General features: G+C 41.9%; 1 protein-coding gene across 1 annotated transcript; it reads right to left on the reverse strand.

Moving 5' to 3' along the window:
* Positions 1-3089: 3089 nt before the first annotated feature.
* si:rp71-17i16.5 (phosphatidylinositol 4,5-bisphosphate 3-kinase catalytic subunit gamma isoform) lies at positions 3090-20576 on the reverse strand. Its single transcript, XM_004565472.4, has 12 exons — positions 20252-20576; positions 17803-18986; positions 16014-16620; positions 15329-15394; positions 13187-13412; positions 11925-12019; positions 11184-11327; positions 10682-10772; positions 8400-8530; positions 8183-8294; positions 7834-7991; positions 3090-4312 (listed from the first exon to the last, which is right to left on the reverse strand). The coding sequence occupies exons 1-12, from the start codon at positions 20465-20467 to the stop codon at positions 4055-4057; spliced, it is 3288 nt and encodes a 1095-aa protein (XP_004565529.2). The 5' UTR covers positions 20468-20576; the 3' UTR covers positions 3090-4054.
* Positions 20577-20902: the final 326 nt, after the last annotated feature.

Genomic DNA, 20902 nt, shown 5'->3' on the forward strand with positions numbered 1-20902 from the left:
AAAGACAAGTGTGAGATTTGATTCCTGAGTGACATTTTTTCATAATAATACTTTTTCCCAAAGTTTGACATTTTTTCAGCACTCACTGTGTATTAGACCAGGGGTGGGCAATCTCAGTCCACGAGGGCCGGTGTCCCTGCAGGTTTTAGGCTACGTTCACACTGCAGGCGAAAGTGCATCAAATCCGATTTTTTTGACCCTATGCGACCCATATCCGATCATGGTATGACAGTGTGAATGGCACAAATCCGATATTTTCAAATCCGATCTGGGTCACTTTCGTATGTGGTACTGAATCCGATACATATCCGATGTTTTAGAAAGCGACTGCTGTTTGAATGGTCAAGTCGCATTAAATCCGTCTTTTACATCACTGACACAAGACAGACGCCAATTATCAGCGCCGGAGAAGACATCGCGAACGCTTCCTGGCCATCCCGTGTAGATGTCAGTGAAACTGTTGGGAAGACAACGTTGGAGAAACGTGAACATTTTATTTGTACTGTATAATCTGCAGATTCTGACAGAAATCTGCAACTATCCTTTGAAGCACCGCTCCTCTAAAACAGCAATAAGGATCATCATTAGGTTATCTACATTATTATGTAAATAACTTAAAGCAAAAATTGGGAAACGTAAAGTTCGAAGTCTTTATATTAAGGGCCATCAGTCAAACAATATTGTTTGCTCTGTGTCTAAACAGAGCGCGTTGTGTGTGACGTCTTCTTTTGCGCATGCGGGCCGCTTTGAGCGTTCACACTAGAGCGCGTTTGCTGTCGCATTTTATTTGTAGTGTGAATGAGCAGACACAAAAAATCGGATTTGATCAAAAAATCGGAATTGAGCATCAAGACCTGCAGTGTGGACGTAGCCTTAGATCTCACCTTGGGTCAACACACCTGAATCACATGATTAGTTCGTTACCAGGCCTCTGGAGAACTTCAGGACATGTTGTGGAGCTAATTTAGCCATTTAAATCATCTGTGTTGGTTCGAGGACACATCTAAAACCTGCAGGGACACCGGCCCTCGTGGACTGAGATTGCCCACCCCTGTACACTGGATGGTCTCAGTCATGATGCTATTTTAGTGCTATTACAGATATATTATCAAGTGCATCATTGGATGCTACAGAGTTAGAACCATGTGTAGGTCACATCGAAGTGTGCATGTGGAGGGAGAACTGAAGAACAGCTTCATCAGAATCAAAATCAGAAATGGTTTTATTGCCAAATGTTAAGCAGATTTACAACATTAGGAAATTGCTGCGGTACTTTGCGTGAGACATACTATAAGACAAACACTTAAATAAAAATTAAAAGTACTAAACAGATTGAATGCAAGTGATGATCAGTGCAAAGAAAATTGAACAGGTGCAGAGAACACAATACATGTCATGGTCCTGGGCCGTGTTGGCCCAGTATTCTTAGTTCTCTTGTATTTTTGTATTCAGTTCCCTGTTTAGGTTCTGTTTCCTGAGTTGCCCTGTTATGTGGTTCCCTGTGTGCTTTCCCTTTGTGACTCTCACCCCCTGTGTGCCCCTCTATGTATTCATGAGCCCTTGTCCCCTTTCGTGTTTTATTCCATTTTTTCCCCAGCCTGTTATGTCTGTGTTCTCCCCGTGCTCTCTCCTCCTGTCTGAACCTCTGTACTTCCTGTTTTACTTTGACAGTCTCTCGTCAGTATGCGTCATGTTGTGTTCACTCCTGCCCTGTCTCGTTATGATTATCTGTGTCAGCTGTGTTCCCCGTGTGCTCCCACTTCCCTCGTTAACCCTCTGTGTATTTATGTCTGCGTCTCCCTCAGTTCTGTGTCGTAGTCTCCCTCATGCTGTGTGTGATTCTCCCCGTGGTTCCTGGTATACTTTATGTTTAGCTTTCCCAGTTTAGTTCAGTGTTGTTTTTGTGTTTCACCTTTTGCCAGCATTAAAGCTGTGTTTTTGAGTTTACGTTTTGTCTCCGTGAGTTTGCGTTTGGGTCCTTCTCCTGCCTGCCACACAGCCGAACCATGACAATACAGGAATAATGCAGGCGTATGAAAGTTTGTCAGAAAAAACTGACAAAGGAAAACTGAAATAACCTCAGTGTACTGAACAGTCAGCAGGGTACAAAATGTCTGATGTGAAGTGTGTATTAAATAATAAAAATTTCCGAGCCATGAGAGGAATAAGGCACGCATTTGCAGCAGTCTGTGACTGAAGTCAGTTACAAAGCAGATACAAACAGACGTTCTCCACACTTTCTGTACAAAACTCCAACTCCTTCTCCACTGCCACTCCTCTCGTAGTCCGTAATCAGGTTCCAGATGAAATTTACACACAAAAAGCTCCGGTTAACAGGATAGACACAACACTCACAGATACACAGGTTCAGATTTGCAGGTTTGACTGATGCTGGTCGCTCAACGATCCAGCAAAGACTAGTGCAGATCAGCGACCGGTGTGGAGATGAGAGCAGGTGTGTGGGCCAGCAGCGGGAGCCTGTAATGAGCATCGCTGCGGCGAAAGAGAGAGAGCGAGAGGGGGAGAGGAAGGAGGGAGAGAGCGAAAAACAAAAACAACTATGTTGCCTAATAGAGAGTCGACCAGCGAGGCACAGGGACCATGACAAGGCCCAAATAATGATCCGAGCTCTTACATCCAAAATGAGGTAGTGAAAGCATGTGGCAGAAGAGTTTTGAAAACAGTTGTCAAGGAGACTGAGGATGCTACTTATTGTGCAGCCATCTGGAGGAGTCCAGAAGTGAATCGAGCAGTAAAGAGCAGCCATGCAAGTGAGCCGTGGTATGTATAGTTTTCTTCGCTGGCAGGTGACCAGCTTAAGTTTAGAAGCGAGTCTTGTGAGGAAGAAATCAAAGACATTACTTCAGCCAACAATCACAGGAAATTCAACACTACACTATAATAATCTGGAAAGGCGTGGAAGCATTAGCCGATCTTAAATACTGCAAGACTGGTGAAGTGAATTGAAAGCACGAGGGTGAAGCCCAGCCCACTACTCCATGTGAGATGAAAAGAGAAAGAGAAAGAAACGAGTAAAAAAGATTTCAGGCCATCAGGGTCCATCAGGGCATATAGTTAATATCAAGGACTATCTTTGCAGCTATTACATTTATTTATGTCTTATCAGCTAAAAAAGTTTAAAAAAAACTTTACTAAAGGATCCACAGAATAGAGAACAAATCCAGTATAGATATAGGTAGAATATAGTTACATGCAAAGGCAGAATGCATAAATTATGATAAAAGGAACAAATACAAATACATGTTGCTGAGCTTTGGAACAATTACTGTCTTGCAGTCTTTCACACAGTGTTGTGAATCGTGGTCTGAAACCCGGCATAGAAATTGTCCTCCCTCAGATCAAATCCAGCAGAGAGAAGTACACCTTTTAAACTCCTTAATTATAGGTACACCTTTTAAATGACTCGATAATGCAAATATCTAATCAGCCAATCATATTGCAGCAGTGCATTTAGACATGTAGATGTCTAAATGCTCTTGAAAAAAACAAGAGTAAACAAGTAATCCGTGACTTGTTATGACATTAAAACAAGATTATTTTTTAACTGCATTATCATTACAGTAAAGGGTCATATATAAATCCACATAACAAAAAAAAATCTGCCGACATATTGGGTTTTTAAATCACAAAATAATGGTATTGATACTGGTTTTAAAAATCAGTTTGTCTCTAGTCTTAATAAACATGTGTACCAAACTGACATAGACTAAAACTAAACTGTATTTTTATTTTATTGGTGGTCATATTTCTAAGTACACCATATCCTTTCAGTTTTTCTTTCTTTTTTAGAGTCTAGTTTTTATTTGAGTATTATATGAGAATTATAACCCTTCTACAGATTTTACAATAAACAGCAGATTCTAAGTATTTACACTGTAATTATGACAGATATCCATTGTTTATACACAAGTTTCCCACCCCCTTACTTCCTGTAAAAACAGCCCAAGGCTCAGTGATATTACATAAATATAAAAAATACACCTGTAAAACTAAAACGTTCACTTATTTTTAAGGCAGAGCAAAATGCATTAGTCTACTTGATGCCTCCCATCATGTGGATCCAGAAGTTGGCCTGCACAGTCCAGCCCAGCTTCTCACACTCAGAGATTTGTTGGAGAAAGTGCTCCCTGGCATCTGCCTCATTCTGCTCCTCCTGGAGTGCCACCCGCAAGTAGCGCATATCCTCTGCAGCGCTCAGCTCTGGGATGCCCGTGAGCAGCATGAGGGAGAAAAGAGTCACCAACAGACGAGAGTGGGAGCGCAGGGAGAGGTATGCTTCTGTGCAGGTGTCCTAATGTGGGTGTTGGAGGCAAGAAAAGATAGAATAACAAAGAAAAGCAAAGATAAAACAATAAGGACAGCTGAAGTTTAGATTTTTTCTATAATTCTAAAAGTGGTATCCAAAATAAGAATCAGGCTTCTTTTAATTAGTGTGTGTGTGTACTTCTGGAATAAACTCAATTGGCATAAATCAAAAGTCTTAATAATGGCAGGTCAGCAAGGAGAAAAGCCTCTGCTTTTAAATCAGAACACTGCAGCCTGCCTGCAGTTTCATAAAGACTGCATGGACAAGCCAGAAGTCAGAATTATATTTTTGGACTGAGATGAGATCAAAACAGAGCTTCTTGGGTTCAATGAAAAGCATTTTGTTAAGAGAGAAGAACACACATATTTTGTTGGAGTTGGGCCACGACTGCATGCTTTCATCATTGAACAAAATTGAATGAAGTTTGAATTATACTAGGAAATTAGAATTTCTTGGTCTTGTCTTGGTATTAGGACACCTCCGGTTCTGGTTGCCGCCCAGCTCACTATGCACCTGACCCCTACGGCGCCTCCTGCGGTTGGTGGGCCTGCAGGAAGATGGGCCCATGGCCCTCTTTCGGAGTGAGCCCGGCCGGGCCCCATGGACTAAGGCCCGACCAGGCACTCCCCCTCGGGCAGCCTCCCTGGGCATGGCTCCAGGCCGGTCCCGGTAACCCTATCCCGGGCAGGGTGAATTGTTCCCTTGATGGTCTTCTCATAGAGGTCTTCTGAATCGCTCTTTGTCTGGTCCCTCACCCAGGACCAATTTGCCTAAATGCCCCCAGACAACATAGCCCTTGGGATCCCTGGGATACACAAACTCCTCCACCACGGTAAGGTAGCAATTCGGGGAGGGGGGCCCGCATGGCCGGCAATAAGACGGACTCGTTCCTAGGTGGTGATGGGCTCCGCCAGGGCTGCTCTTTGTCACAGATTCTGTTTGTAATTTTTATGCATAGGATTTCTAGGTGGTCACCTCACCTTTCACCTAGGTGGTGTCAGAATCTCATCTCTGCTTTTTGCGGATGATGTGGTTCTGTGGGATTCATCAGGTGATGGCCTCCAGCTCGCTTTGGAATGGTTCATAAACTAAGTGTGAAGATGTCATGGTCCTGGGCCATGTTGGCCCAGTATTCTTAGTTTTCTTGTATGTTTGGATTTTGTTCCCTATTTAGGCCATGTTTCCTGAGTTGCCCTGTTGTGTTGTTCCCTAAGTGTTTTCCCTTCGTGGCTTTTACCCCCTGTGTGCCCCTCTGTGTATCTGTGAGCCCTCGTCTCTCCTTATGTTTTATTCCATGTTTCCCCTGCCCGTTATGTCTAAGTTCTCCCCGTGCTCTCTCTCTCCCCCCTGTGTGCCCCTCTGTGTATCTGTGAGCCCTCGTCTCTCCTTATGTTTTATTCCATGTTTCCCCTGCCCGTTATGTCCAAGTTCTCCCCGTGCTCTCTCTCTCCCCCCTGTGTGCCCTCTGTGTATTTATGAGCCCTCGTCTCCCTTTGTGGTTGTTCCATGTTTCCCCTGCCCGTTATGTCTGTGTTTTCCCCGTGCTCTCTCTCCTCCTGTCTGAACCTCTGTACTTCCTGTTTGACTCTGCCCGTCTCCCGTCAGTGTTATGTTCACCCCGCCCTGTCTCGTTATGGTTATCTGTGTCAGCTGTGTTCCCCGTGTGGTCCCACTTTCCTCGTTAACCCTCTGTGTATTTCTGTCTGCATCTCCCTCTGTTCGGCGTCGCGTTCTCCCTCATGCTGCGTGGATTTCCCTGTGTCTCTCTCCGAGTATTAGTTTATTGTTCCCAGTTTAAGTTTTGTATTTTCCTGTCATCTTGTCAGCAATAAAGCTGCCTTTTGATTTCATCCCTTGAGTCCGTGAGTTTTGCGATTGGGTCCTCATCCTGCCTGCCACGCAGCGAGCCATGACAGAAGAACGCGACCACGACATGGACCCAGCAGCTCACAACCCCTCTGCCGAGCTCCGTGAGGACCTGATTTACACGGTGGAATACCACTGTCAGGAGTGGGGAGCGCTGCCAAGAGGAGGATACCGGGAGACCGTAGCCATCCGCCTACAGAGGATGGTGTCCGGACTCCCCTGGTTATTCGGCGTGCTACACCCCCACATCCGGGACTTCCTCATGTCCACCGTAGGCATCCGCCCGGAACTGCCTCTCCGGTGGGAAGAGTCGGAGGACGTTCAGCCCGGTCCGCTGGAGGATTCGCGGCCCGGCTCAGCTCCTCCCCCTTCCCGGAGAAAACGGCGTTCACGCCGCCAACACCCACCGCCACAGCCAGACCCCGAGACTTCTGAGTTGCCAGCTGTGGTGAGTGGAAGGGACAAACAGGAGTTTCCTGACTGTGGGACTGTTTATTCCGGGGCTGTGTTTTTTCACTTAGCTGCCCAGCCAGAAGCGCTAGCTCCGTCTCCTGTATCCTCGCTAGCACAGTCGTTAACTCCACCACAAGCTCCGAGTATTAGTTTATTGTTCCCAGTTTAAGTTTTGTATTTTCCTGTCATCTTGTCAGCAATAAAGCTGCCTTTTGAGTTCATCCCTTGAGTCCGTGAGTTTTGCGATTGGGTCATCATCCTGCGAGCCATGACAGAAGAGGTGGGAATGAGAATCAGCACCTCCAAATCTGAGGCCATGGTCCTAGCCGGAAAAGAGTGGAGTGCCCACTTCGGGTCGGGGATGAGTTCTTGCTCCAAGTAGAAGAGTGTAAGTATCTTCGGGTGTCGTTCACGAGTGACGGCAGAAGGGAGCGGGCGATCGACAGACAGATATATCACTGCTGCTGCAGTGATGCGGATGCTGCACTGGTCTGTTGTGTTGAAGATAGAGCTGAGTGTAAAAGCGAAGCTGTCAATTTACCGGTTGATCTACGTCCCTACCCTCACCTATGGCCACGAGCTGTGGGTAGTGACCGAAAGAACGAGATTGCGGATACAAGCGGCAGAAATGAGCTTCCTCCGAAGGGTGGCTGGCCTCTCTCTGAGAGACAGGGTGAGTACTTCAGCCATCCGGGAGGGGCTCAGAGTAGAGCCGCTGCTCCTCCACATCGAAAGGAGCCAGTTGAGGTGGTTTGGGCATCTGACAAGGATGCCTCCTGGGCGCCTCCTGGGTGAGGTGTTCAGGGCATGTCCCACCAGGAGGAGGGCAGACCCAGGACCCTGGGAACGCCTTGGTGATCCCTTGGACAAGCTGGAGAAGGTGGCTGGGGAGAGGGAGGTCTGGGCTTCTCTGCTTGGGCTGTTGCCCCGTGACTCGGCCCCGGAAGCAGAAGATGGATGGATGGATGGATGGATGGATGGATGGAGAATTTCTCTGAACTTTCCCTTCTACGCTTACCTTGGACAGCTGTTTATTGACAAAAGAATTAAGAGAACTAACGTCTTGATCCTGACTGCCACAGCGAATTACTAAGGTAAAAGGTTGAACTCCACCGAGAAGCTAACTATTTATGGGACCTGTTAAAACATTTTCATGCAAAGCTGGACAAATAATAAAGCCCTCTTACCCTAAAACGCTGAAAGTAGAGGCTGTTGCGACCATCGACCCTGCCCATGACATACAGGAAGTCAGGTGTGAGGACGAAAGGTGCTCGCTCCCTTTTCACGCCAAGAAAGTGCTTCCTGTTACCCAGGATGTGTCCGAAGTCAATGTGAAACAAGTTCCCTGAGAGGCAAGATTACTTCAGTTTTTTCTAATTATCAGTTAATTTGTTCATTTATGAATTCATTTTATCATGCAGCTTGTTTCAGAGGACAAAAAGCATCTGTCATTTCATAAGAGGATAATAACAAATCAGTAAATAACATGTGATAACAGTAGCCAATAAGGTGTTTTCAGTGATTTGTGCTGCTTACCGTCTTCTCTGATCATGATGTTGTCATTGTGTCGATCGCCTATACCCAGTACATATGTGGCCACACAGTAACCAGCACAGGAATTCACAAATCTCTCCACGTTCTTGAAGTGCTGCAGTCAAATAAAATCACAACAGTTTCACATTTTAGTTGTTTTTTTTTCCTATTACTGAGGGAAACAACAGAAAGGACCTGCGATTGCTTTTGATTTACTCACAATTTCCTGTAGTGGACATTTGGACTTGAGCCACTCAAACAGAGCATTATTTTTGAAGGCTCCAGTTGCTCCTCCTTGGCTCCTCTGGACCGCAGCGATCGTTGTTGCATTCCTCACAATCTCAATCATACCTGATGACAAGGACATTTTCATTTTGTGCTTCATCTTTAAACATGTGTTTTAAACTTCAAACACAGAAACCTAATTCCAGGGGGTAAAAAAACCCTCTCACAAAACACTGTTACAAAAACATGACACTGTGCAGGTGCAGTGGTTGCATGTTGATCCTCTGCCATGTGGGTGGGTGCTTTTTTCCCTCCCACAGTCCAATAAGCAGGCATGTTACATAATTTATTATAGTAAACTGGTCATAGGTTAAATTGGTAAATTGATAAAATACTATACAGAAAACCCCATAACAACATGTATAAATAAAAATTTGGGGCGATAGCTGTGGTTGTGAAAAGTCTTATAAAAATGTCCTAGGGCCTGCCTTTTGTAAACACTTTACTGATGAATTTATGGGCTCAGTCACTTATTTTAGGTCAAATATAATAAAAGAACGAGTCCAATTTGAACATTTTGGACATTCTAAGGTTTAGATTGTTCTCTGTTCGGTTTACAGATCAGAGATGGATCCACTCCCCTCTCATTTTAAATGGAGAAAAGGTGGAATCTGTCTCCACCTTCAGGTTTCTGGCACCCACATCTCTGCTGATCTCACCTAGACCAACAGCACCAACACCCTGGTAAAGAAGGCTCAGCGGTGACTGCACTTCCTCCGTGTCCTAAAGAAGAATAACCTGGTTGAGAAGCTGCTGCTCACCTTCTACCGCTCCACAGTGGAGAGCGTGCTCTCCTGCTGCCTGGGTGTTTGTTATGCAGGGGACGCTATTGAGAACAGGAAGGCTGTGCAGAGGGTAATTAACACCGCCCAAAAAATCATTACCTGCCTTCTGCCATCCAGGAGACCATCTCCAGATCCTCCCGTCTTAGGAAAACTAGGGGCATCACAGGTGACCCCTTGCACCCCGCCCACCACTAGTTTAACCCGCTGGCCTCAGGTCAATCAGGTCCCACACCTCCAGACTCACCTACAACTGTCCAATCTGTAATTTTCTCTTTTTTTGTAAATATTTCTCTATATGTCTCCCGTTTGCTATTTATTTCAACCTCCTACTGTCGCCAAAGTGCATTTCTCATAGGGGTTAATATGATTGTTGGGTTTTTCTCTGCATGTATTATTGTAGGGTCTACCTTACAATATAAAGCGCCTTGAGGCACCCATTGTTGTGATTTGGTGCTGTATAAATAAAATTGAATTGAATTTGACTATTTATATACACAGTGACAATAAAGGGGTATTCTGTTCTCTTCTGGTTATTTTTATGACCGTTTTTTTACTGCTTACATTTTTAAACAAATGTCTGTACTTTGTGTTATTGAAATGTTGCATGAAAATTCTGGGTAGTTTTGCTCAGGATAAACAGGTTACCTTGTATTAATGTCGTGAATTGATAGCAAAGTACTGTGTTGGACTGAAACACAGTGGCTGTGGTGGTCAGCTGCTGTGGAGCTTGGGTTAGATCAAGTGTAGTAGACATTCGTTTACAAATGAACTGACGGTGCTTAGATTCAGTCACTGAATTCAGTCTTTATACAGTGTAAAATCTAATTAGTTCTAAATAGTTCTCAGTTGCCTTAAGTAAAGCTTACGTAAGATGTCTAATTTGGGCAACGTATTCATTATGAGTAACCTCAGAGCTGTGATCTGCATGTCCGCTGATCACAGCTTGTCCACTAAGAAAATCTACTGGAGCTGACATTAGAAATCATTGTGGGCTGTCAGTATTTTCCCCACGCTGAGCCACTACAACAGATCAGCCCCCATTTATTTATTTTCTCTTTCACTGCTTGTGTCCTAAATAACAGATTGAGATGATGATGAAGAAGTAGAATTTAGATTTGAATAACATTTTTATCTTCATGTACTAATATTACTTTTGTATTACAATAATATAGCAGATACATTTCAGAGCCTGTACTCTTTCACTTTTACTTGAGTAAAGGCGTTAAATCAGTAATTCAGCTTTTACTGGAGTGTTTTTAACTCCAATATCTGTACTTCTACTTAAGTACAGAATGTGTGTACTTTTGCTGACTCTGTAAACAAGCTATTAATTGATTAGTAAATTATATTAAGTATAACTTCAACAACCACTACTAAAAAGAGCCATCCAGTACCAACTGTGGACACTATTAAAGCACACTAATGCTGATACCTATGTTGTGTCCAGTGGAGATGCAGCCATATGGAACAAGATTGAGGTCCAGGGATTTCTCCTTCCAGATGGAGTCCATCAGCACCAGTGCCTAAACAGAAATATGCAAACATTCATGTGTCTTTTCAACCTGATGTAAAACTACGATAGACTTGAGGTTTTTTTTTAGCAAAAAAGTAAAGTTGTGTATTTTGGGCATACCAAACCTGTTAAGTATATAACCTAGGAGCAACACAAAAAATGAAAAACTGAACTGGTCCAAGAATTGAGCCCTGAGGCACAAATAAAGGAGCAGCGCAGAAAAAGATACGTAGTTATTTATATGAATTTTAAATATAAGGGCTGGTCAGATAAGTATGAAGTACCGTATGATGGAAGTATGAAGTACTGTATATTCACCTTTTCCCAAGCATGTAGGAAATATTCACACACAAAAAAAAATCAGTATTCATATTTGAGGAAGAGAATTCAAGTAATCAAAGTAACAAAAGATCTGTCTGACCTGAATGACCAGCATGTCCTGTCTGAGGTCATCCCCCTCTTTGAAGATTATTCCAACAGGTGTGGCGGAGGTAGGTGATGGCATGGGAGAGAACTCCAGCCACAGAGGCTTCTTCTTTGAGGCCATTACTTTGCATTTATCGAGCTACATCACAAAGAAGTAAAGCAGACCGTTTTGTTTGTGTGGGATATTTTTCTTCACCACAGCCTTTTTGATTTAATCAACAACAACAACAAAAGATTACATATAGCTACTTTACTGTGGTGTACTTATTGTAATCAGGAAAAACAGAATAAGTAACAAATTTATGTTGAAGAAAAGTTCAAGTAAGTAATTATACTTGAATTATATGAAGCAGACAGAAAATGTGATGCAAAAAACAAAAACAGGCCAAGGAGGAATTCACAGTGGTCTACTATAATAATTGTACTGTAGAAATTGATAATATTTCCTCAACTATGTACAAAACTACAAGCCTGACCAAGTAATTGCACATCTATCTGTCTCCAGTTCTTAACCTGAAACATCATCACAAAGAGGTTGCCCTTTTGATGAAAAGGTCAACCTCTTGCATTGTTTATAAATCCTGCATATAGTAAACTTAGAATATAAGACTAAACCACACACAAAATGCTCAAATGCAATATATAAAAATATACCCAACATTTTTTTATTCACCACACTTTCACATAACCCTAAAGCTCAATGTACAAATAGAGACAGAAAGCCAGCAAAGCTTACCAGGATCCTTCCACATTTAATGCGAGGGTCAAAGGGCAGCAAGAATTCATTTGGCAGGTTACTGTCTCTAAGAAGTCCCTGAAGCCGGAAGGGAGCTACAGCAAGATCAACAGATATAATTTAGTGAAGTGGTTTAACAGTGAAACAACAGCTGCTTTTGGGGATTAGAGTCCTTGGTTTCTGAAAAGTTGCTATAAAAACATCTAATGCATTTCAAGGATGTCTTTCCTAGCCTAGGTAGGGATAGAGCTTCTGTTATTCATCAGCTGATGAACACCAGGTGTGCAGCACTACTTCATCTACATACAGGAACCCAGCCATACGTAGCCATACACAGATGGGATTTCTTCATGTATATTAAAATGGAACTCAACACGAGGCCAGCTGGAAGAAGCTTTTCCAAAGTACATTCAAAGTTACATGCAAAGCTTTGCTAACCTTCTACAGCTGGTAGATAAATAATAATGTAGTAACTTGGAAACAATAACATGCAAGAACATAAAAAAAATAACCATAATTAACAAGAAGCACTCAGAGAGTGCCTCGGCCAAGGTAGCTCACTCTCTGGGCTGTGTTTAGTGTGAAGGGATTTACTTTTAATGAATTTCATTTTATTTGTTTTTTGGGTTTTTTTGTTTTTTTAAATGTACCTACATGACATTGGCAGAGCCAGAGAGGAGTTGTATTGTGTTTACAGACAGAATGATGTGGGTGCACCTAAACGCTACCACAAACATAAATTCCTTAGCAGAGGTAAAAATCGAGGGAAGTTTAATAGGTCATCTTAAAAATGGCCTTTCCAAAACGAAATGCTTTTGTCACGCACCATGCAAGAACATAAGAACAAGGAAAGTATTTCAGCTTGCATTCAGATGCAGAGGCTCAAGGACTTTTACTGAGAAGCCAGTGGAGCTTACATTTAAAACCTGAATTATGAGAGTATTATATAACAGAACATAAAGGAAAGTATAATAGGTCCATTTTAAATTTCTAACATTCTGAAACAAAAACAAGCTGAAGTGCACTTGGCTCTGCAGCAGGAAAATAGGTCCACCCAGTAGGTCCACCTCTGAATGGCTTAAGAGAAACAAAATGAATACTTTGGAGTGGCCTAGTCAAAGTCCTGACCTGAATCTGATAGAGATGCTGCACCATGATAAAACATTCAGTAAAAAACAGTGAAATAAAATTAAATTATATACTTTTAGCTTTTTAAAAATAAAATTTTGATATATTAATTAAGAAAAAATGATGCTCCCTACTTGTAGAATCAAGGTTGGTCTTGTCAGGGTACAGGTTTTTAATGATGACAGCGACCTCCTGCAGGGCCTCCACCGCCTGGACCTGCTGGGTGAAGCTGTCGAGCATGGCCTGACCACAGCCCAGCAGGTAGGCCTCCAGAATCACAGCCATGCGCTGTCGGTAATACGGGCACCCTGCTACCTCACTGCGAACGTACCAGAAGAAGAAGTGTCCGATTCTTTTGCTCTGCAGTGAAAGATGTGAGTGAGTCAGACAGCGTGAAACAGATCTGGTCGCAGTCGACATCTTACTGGTGTAAAAACATTCATTAATGTTCCAGCAGACTGAAACCTTTATTAAACTCACCTGAAAAAAGAAAAACTTTTAAATGAAAGGTATTATTTTTATTCACACAAAAACCTGATCTTTTGATGACTATTGTGAATGAAAATACAAAAATAGATAAATAAAAAGAAAGAAAGAAAATCAGATCTATGATTAAGCTTGTCACAAACTTTTTATAAGCTGTGAGCCAATCATAATTGGGAGCTACTTTAGTGCTTTTGTATAGTATAAGTATAAAATCGGATTTGAGCACAAAACATCAGGATTCTTGTGCAGATTCTAGAGAGTCAAACACTGTTTGTTATTGTGGACCGGCACACAAACATAGAACCTAACGGGGCTATATATTATCTAAGTGGTACCATAATGCTTCAATTCTCAACAGGCTCAATTCTGCAGTTTGAATAAAGTTCCCCCAAGGAAACATTTCCTTGATTTTCACTGATACGCAGAGACAACCAAAAAGGTGAGATGATGGTGTTGGACAGCAGTGTGGAATTTCCAGAGTTAAAGTCTGCAAAGTCATTTTTGCAGATGCTGACTAAGAAAAAACTTCAGAGCACTGTTTCTGAAACATTGAAATTAACACAAATACATCCCCGTGACATCAGCATAGAATAAGAGGTCATCTGACAGGATCCAACACCATTGATTGATCTGGCCCAGAGAGGTCGATGACGCGAGTTTCTCTTTAAAAAAGGTGCGCCCGACACCTCTCTCTCTCCTTAAATGACTGTAGCACAATTTCTTCCTGTTGCCTGTTGCTCTTCTATAATGACCATTATTTTTGCTGTGAATACCGCCTCGTACTCTGGAGTGCATTCCCACAGAGCTTGAATTTATTTTTCTGGCATCACTTAGCATTGAAAAAATGACATGCTGATGTGTACAGAATAGAGCTGATTCCATTCTGATTCACAAGGTCCTGACTCAATTCAACTTTGACTCAGTCAGAAATATTTAAATTATGATCATTTATCTTGGATATTTACTGTTCAAAGAACCCTTTAAACTTTGTAAATTAAATATATTAATTTCCAAATTAACAACAGATCCTAAAGCAGTTACAATATTGCAACTTTTATTCAACTTTCACAGTATTTCACCTCCATTTTGCACGCCTTGCATATGGCTTTGCTTTTGTCCACTCTTCGCTGTCTTCACAGTTCTTGAATCCAAATACAGCTGCCGAACATCTGTCTTAAGGCTTGTGGCACCAGGTCACTTAACTCTTGCATGGCTTTCTCTTGTCAACCTCTTGCAAGTCTCATACACAGCAAAATACATTTCTATTTGAAAAATGTAATTTAAGGATTTAAGGAATCAATATCAGATTATTTAAAATTCATTTGAATTGGGAAGTTGATTTTGATCCCTAGTACAAAAATATCTAGTAAGAAGGTGTGTGTGTGTGTGTGTGTGTGTGTGTGTGTGTGTGTGTGTGTGTGTGTGTGTGTGTGTGTGTGTGCGTGTGTGTGTGTAAGAGAGTACATTTTTTAGCCTTAGCTCATTCTTGGTATTTTTTCTATAGTCTTTGTTACTGTTACTATGACAACATGTGGCTGTAACTTGGAACCAGGGATGTGATGCTGCGATTGCTACAGTGCCGTCTATGAATTGTATTTGTTAGCCCACCCACCCATTCTCACCACCAGCCACCACTGCAAGTGATTATTTAGTTTCTTTAAGTAGGTTTTGTTTTGTCTCTCTTCATTAGAAAAAGACAAAAAATAATAATTTTGTCTGGCAAAAATATTCTGCTGACAACCTTGTACATGCCAGTACTCTGCAGTCACAGTGGATGCTTCATGACTTACCCGCAGAGCTCTTTGGATGAGGTACCGAGCGAGGAAACTGTCATGGTAAGGTTCCACTTTTAGGATCTGTAAGAGTTAAAGGTGAAGGAAAAGGTCATTGTCACACTTTAATAGTCATTTTAAGTGATTTTACAAATATCCTTAAATAGTGGGATGGGGGGGATGGTTAAAATGCTTAAATGTGTTCACATTCTACTGGATATATTTACATGACTTAAACAAAAGGTGAATGTTAGGCCTTATGAAAAAGAACAGAACAGAAATGTGGAAAGCATCTTGGAGTAAGGATCAAAGGGAAAATAAAACATGAAGCAAAATGAAAGCTGTCAGAGAAGAGATAAGTGGGTGATGTCTAATGTAACCAGTAAAATCTGATAAATGTCATTGCATTGGTGATGCATTCCACACAGACTCTAAGAGAACATTTTGAAACAAGTCTGTGGCTTCAGGGAAAACATTTGCCAGTTTAGATTAGCAGTAATCATGATTTTTTTATGTATTGTAATTGTAATAAAAAAAGCAACACATACAGTCCTGATGTTCAATAGAATGGGGAGTGGAATAAAGACAGATTCACTTTGCAAACTAAACAGGTAGTTAATAGTAGTTTAATTATTTCAGATGACATTTTGCGCGTCACGCAATATGAATGAATCTGTTTATCAATTTTCATATAAACACATACCTGCACAAGCTGAAGCAAATACTTCAACACATCATCATTCGACAGACTCTCCAGTCTCTTCACTGCCAGTCTCCTGATAAACTCGTCTGCAAAATCCATGCTTAGTAGCTCCAATGCCACTGTTACATCCAGTTCCTCAGGTTGCCAGTATCCCAGTAGCCAGTGGACATCTTCAACCGAATTGCGGTTCATCCAGTCAACATTACGCAAGTACTGGGGTAGACTGGAGGCATAACGCACACTTTCCTCCCGAAACCTTCTGAGGCATGGCTTTTTGGTGTTGATGGCTGTAGTTGGGGATTTGAGAGTTACACTGTCAGCCAGTGAGTTTGCTGGCAAAGAATATCTTTTGATAGGCAAGGGTGGGGGGACATGAGATTCGTGATTCTCACGTTCTCTGGAGTTGGAACATTCAGAGTTGGTAACAGTATTTGGGACAACCACAGGAAAGCTGTAGCGGTCTAAAAGGAAGCTGATAGCCATGGAGTCAGCTATGTCTGGGTTAGTAGCAGTTGACAGCTTGTCTGCTTGGTAGGTGATGGCCTCATCATCCAGGCCAGGGTGTGACCACATGTGCAGTGTGTAGGGCCCCTGGCTCAGAACAGACCTGCAGGGATAGGTGGTGTCCCGTGTTGAAACACCGTGTAAATAATAGTTAGTTTTACAGTACTGCAAGAAATGTCTCGACGTTCTCTCAAATGAAGAATATAAGAGCACAAACTGAGATGTCAGATGGAGTAATAATAAATACACATATGTAATAAATAAAACATAAATTAATAAATGAATAATAAATAGAGACCTCAAAACCAATGTTGACACTAAGGTTGGCAACACATGCATACACACAAGTATATGCATCTGTTACCCAAATGTTATCAACATTTTGTAGTTGTAAATAAAACCACGCACATGGACACACATGGATTTGTAGCAGTTGCAAAAGACTGGGTCCCTACTTCCAAACAACCTACTTCATGAACTGATTAGACTTGTAACTCTTGTCCAGATACTGTGAAAGGATGAAATTCGGCTAACTCAGAAATTTCACACCTGTTAAAATTCCATACTAACATCCTATTCAGCGCATTCAAATATTAAAGTTTCTTGTGTGCCTGAAATGTATCACGGCAAAACCTGTAATAGACACGCCGGTGCACCATGTCATTTGATGCTCTGCCTCTCAAAAGCAGGAAATGTACACGAATGCAGAAGTTGCAGTAAGCTTCAGTTACAGCAGAGGGTTTTATTTTATTTTAAGCCAACAAAAAATTCATTAATAAAAGCATTTACACAGACATTACTAACACATTTACACGTAATACATATAAGCCACATAGCTTAATCGGTTAATCATAGGTCACTAGCGACTTTATGGCTTTAAATATATTATCTCCCCCTGCTGGTACTGAAAATGGACACGGTCGACCGGCGTGCCTATTACATGCTTTGCCGTGATATCGTGGTGTAGTACACCAAATGGAAAATAAGCATGTGCAAGAACTATGGGCACTGAAATGGCATAAACATCCAACAATGCAACTTTTGTGTGTATTATCTTTGTAAAATGTTTGTCATTGTTACTCAGATTTGTGGTGTTACCATGGTATCATATTTTGGATATTATTGATATACTTAATTAATAACTGGCTAACACTACAAACTAAGCATGACTTGACAGGAGAGCAGAGATTTTTAAATGACAGTTTTATAGCTAACTGCTTATGTATGTTTTTCCCTTATACTGTTAATAAAGATATTTTGGTTAAATAAAAACAAAAATCCGCACCTGTGATCTATGAGGAGTAGGTTGACAAAGTAGAGCACTTTTCCTCTCCCTTTCATCAAGTCTATTGTTTTGTTGCTTGAAGGCGATGGCACTTTTGTTGCAGCAGACATGTCACTAGGACTTTCGTTAATAGTGAGACCCAGCTTAGCTCCACGTGGCAGATCCCTAAGAAGAACATCAAAGTCCAGCCACTCATTCCACAGCACTTCATCTGAAAGGGGCTTGGGAATGGAGGATACTGAAGAGAGGACCTTGTTACCATGGAGTATGGATGCTTCAACATAAACAGACTGAGGGCATTTGCTTGGAAGTTGTGGGATATCAAATCCAAGCAATTTGACTCTGAAATTTCTGTTGCAGTCCCACAAGGATATCATGAAGATGTCATCCAAATCCTTCCCTTTAAGGCTGAGATCATTGTGGGAACTGAACTGGCCGCTAAAACCATCAACAAGTGGCCAGTCCACAAATTTGACAGCCTCCGAAGGAAGCTGCGACACAGGGACAACAAAGAGGTGAAGCTCTTGGTTGGTTTTCAGGCACTGTCGCACCCAGAGGAAATCATTCAGGGCATAGTCTCCAGATAAAAACTCCTCCCTGCCTGCAACTTTCAACACGAGATTGTCAGGCCCATCGTATTTAATCCCTCGGTCATTCATCACCCTTTCAAAAACTTTAAGAAGTAGTTGTGGTGTTGTGCTGAGGTCAGCCTTTATGCTGAAGCTGATCCTGCTCATGTAGTGGAAAGTGACAGGAAAGTCTCTGTTCTGCCATTCTTGTAGTTCTTCTGGTAAGGCGGTATGCGTTATCCAAGGCTCTGTGGCATACAACTTGTCATCCCGTTTCTTCAGCTCTTGTTTCCTAGCAGATGCCAGTTTCCGACGGGTGAAGGTGAGCTCACCAAGTCTATCAGATGCTTCTTTCTCCAGGTCATGTCCGATCAGATAAGTCAGGCACTGCTGTTGTTTCTCGTTCTCCTCTGGATCAACTGCCACAGGCGGTTTTACTATTATGTGTGCTGATAGGCAATGAGGGTCATTACGTGACCATGGAATGTCTAATGTCCTGATAACCTGACAGTCATCGTAGGCTTCATACCAGTCGCCACCCCTGGCATAGAGCAGGCTGTATTTCTCGGGGTCCAATATTGCAAAAGGGTCTGGGTGGCAGTTTTGCTCCTGTGCCTGGAGGCATAGAGTCATATACATGAAAAAATAAATACATACAATTTTTGATTACTGTAGTCTGAATATAGTGTTGTGCAAATGTCTTGATCATTTCATTATATTTTGCTCCAAAGAACAAGAAGATGAGATAACACTTTATTGATCCCACGGCGGGGAAATTTGTGCGTTACCTCAAGCTGGGAGCTGAGTAACAAGCTGCCTACTGTGGCGGCATCTTGGAAAAAAAATGCTTCCTTATAATTGTTTTTTCGCCAGGGTTTCTGAAATTCTTGTAAAACCTTTCTTCGTTTTTAACAGTACTGTAAATGCTTAAGCATGAGGCACACTGACAGCTATACTGTAAATAGCTGATAGTGGGACTATGCAATACCATGTCATATGAGCATGCAATCTTAGTTTAGCATATTAGCTAACATTTGCCTTTTAGCTAAAAATACATAATATTTTAGAAGCCAGCTAAATCAGTTGATAGTTCCCATGTACGGTTTGACGATAAAGCAACGTAGAAACTTCTTTTAGCTGCTTCCTTTTTCACAGAGGGTGACTATGAGCTACATGAGCTGCTCATTTGGCAGATTTTTATATTTAATGTATTTCCTGATTCAACCACAAAGGTAAATGGACTGTTTCTTATATAGCACTTGTCTACCTGCGTGCTTTAGACAACTTGCCTGATTCACTTATAAACTTTTTTAAATGTTTTTTTCCTCCATAAGAGCTTTCTATCTAACATTCACACAAATTCAGTGGGTGCACCAGAGTGCAACTTGGATCCAGTCTCCTTGCCCGAGGATATTTGGCATGGAGACTGAAGCAGCCGAGAATTCAGCCACCAACTTTAGTTGATGACCCACTCTGCAGCCACCCCAAACAAGGGATGGACTTAGTTATGGGCACATGTGTTATTGACTGTAATGAATTTGCTACATCCTTAATCATACTCTGCTTTATTGTTTATTGTACCCTCAGTGAGACCATAATGTTCTTCGTACTGTACTAGCAAACCAAAAGCTCAATGGGAAAATGTTTACTAAGGTGAACCTCACATTTATTGACTTCTCTAAGTTTGAATTTATTTTGCGAACAGACCAGTCTGCACCGCACCCACCCCAGAGCACCAACTTCCATTATAAAGAAACTAGTTTTTAGGAACTGCGCTATCAATTTCACTTTATAGACCCAGAACTACATCCAACACAGTCTATGAGAATAAAAGGAAAACATCCTTTGCACGAAAGACCACTCAGTGCAGGTTCACATACCTCCATACAGATGCGTAGCCTCAATTGGTAGACACTACACTGTGCAGGGAGGGTGACTGATATCGGCTCGCAGCCCAAGCTGATATCCTGATCCTCATCACCAGGCTTAAACTCACAAATAAACTTCAGGGTGTTCTCAAAGCAGCCTTGGGTAGACAGTCTTCTTACACTGTCTATAGAGTGTGGACGGGTTGGCCGATTCACAGCAGCATCCATTGGGACTTTAAAGAGAGCCAAGCTTTAACAAAACTCTGATTTAAAAAGAAAAACTCATACAAAGGCTGGTGCTGATTAGTTTGGGTCCTCTGGTGGAGCGCACGCAACTCTGCTTATCTGACAATGTAACAGTGTGTGTTCCCTTTTTGTGACTGCTCGGAGACTTCCTCATTCTTTTGTGCTTCAGTTCTCAAACACCAGTGATGTTATTATTAATAGCAGAACATTTACTGACAATGTAACATAGGTAACTTCCTTATTCTTTTTTGTACTCCAGTAACAAATTATAATAGCTATTCTGACATTTTCACAACTAATTATGGACAACATGCTACAGTAAACACTCCTGGACTAATACTGTTTAAGAGGGAAATGTCAACTTCTGCAATTTAATCACAAATTAAACAGGTCAAGCTGGGCAGAATTACTGTTTTT

Source organism: Maylandia zebra, linkage group LG20 (genome assembly GCF_041146795.1).
Source record: "Maylandia zebra isolate NMK-2024a linkage group LG20, Mzebra_GT3a, whole genome shotgun sequence".
NCBI classification, from domain to species: domain Eukaryota; kingdom Metazoa; phylum Chordata; class Actinopteri; order Cichliformes; family Cichlidae; genus Maylandia; species Maylandia zebra.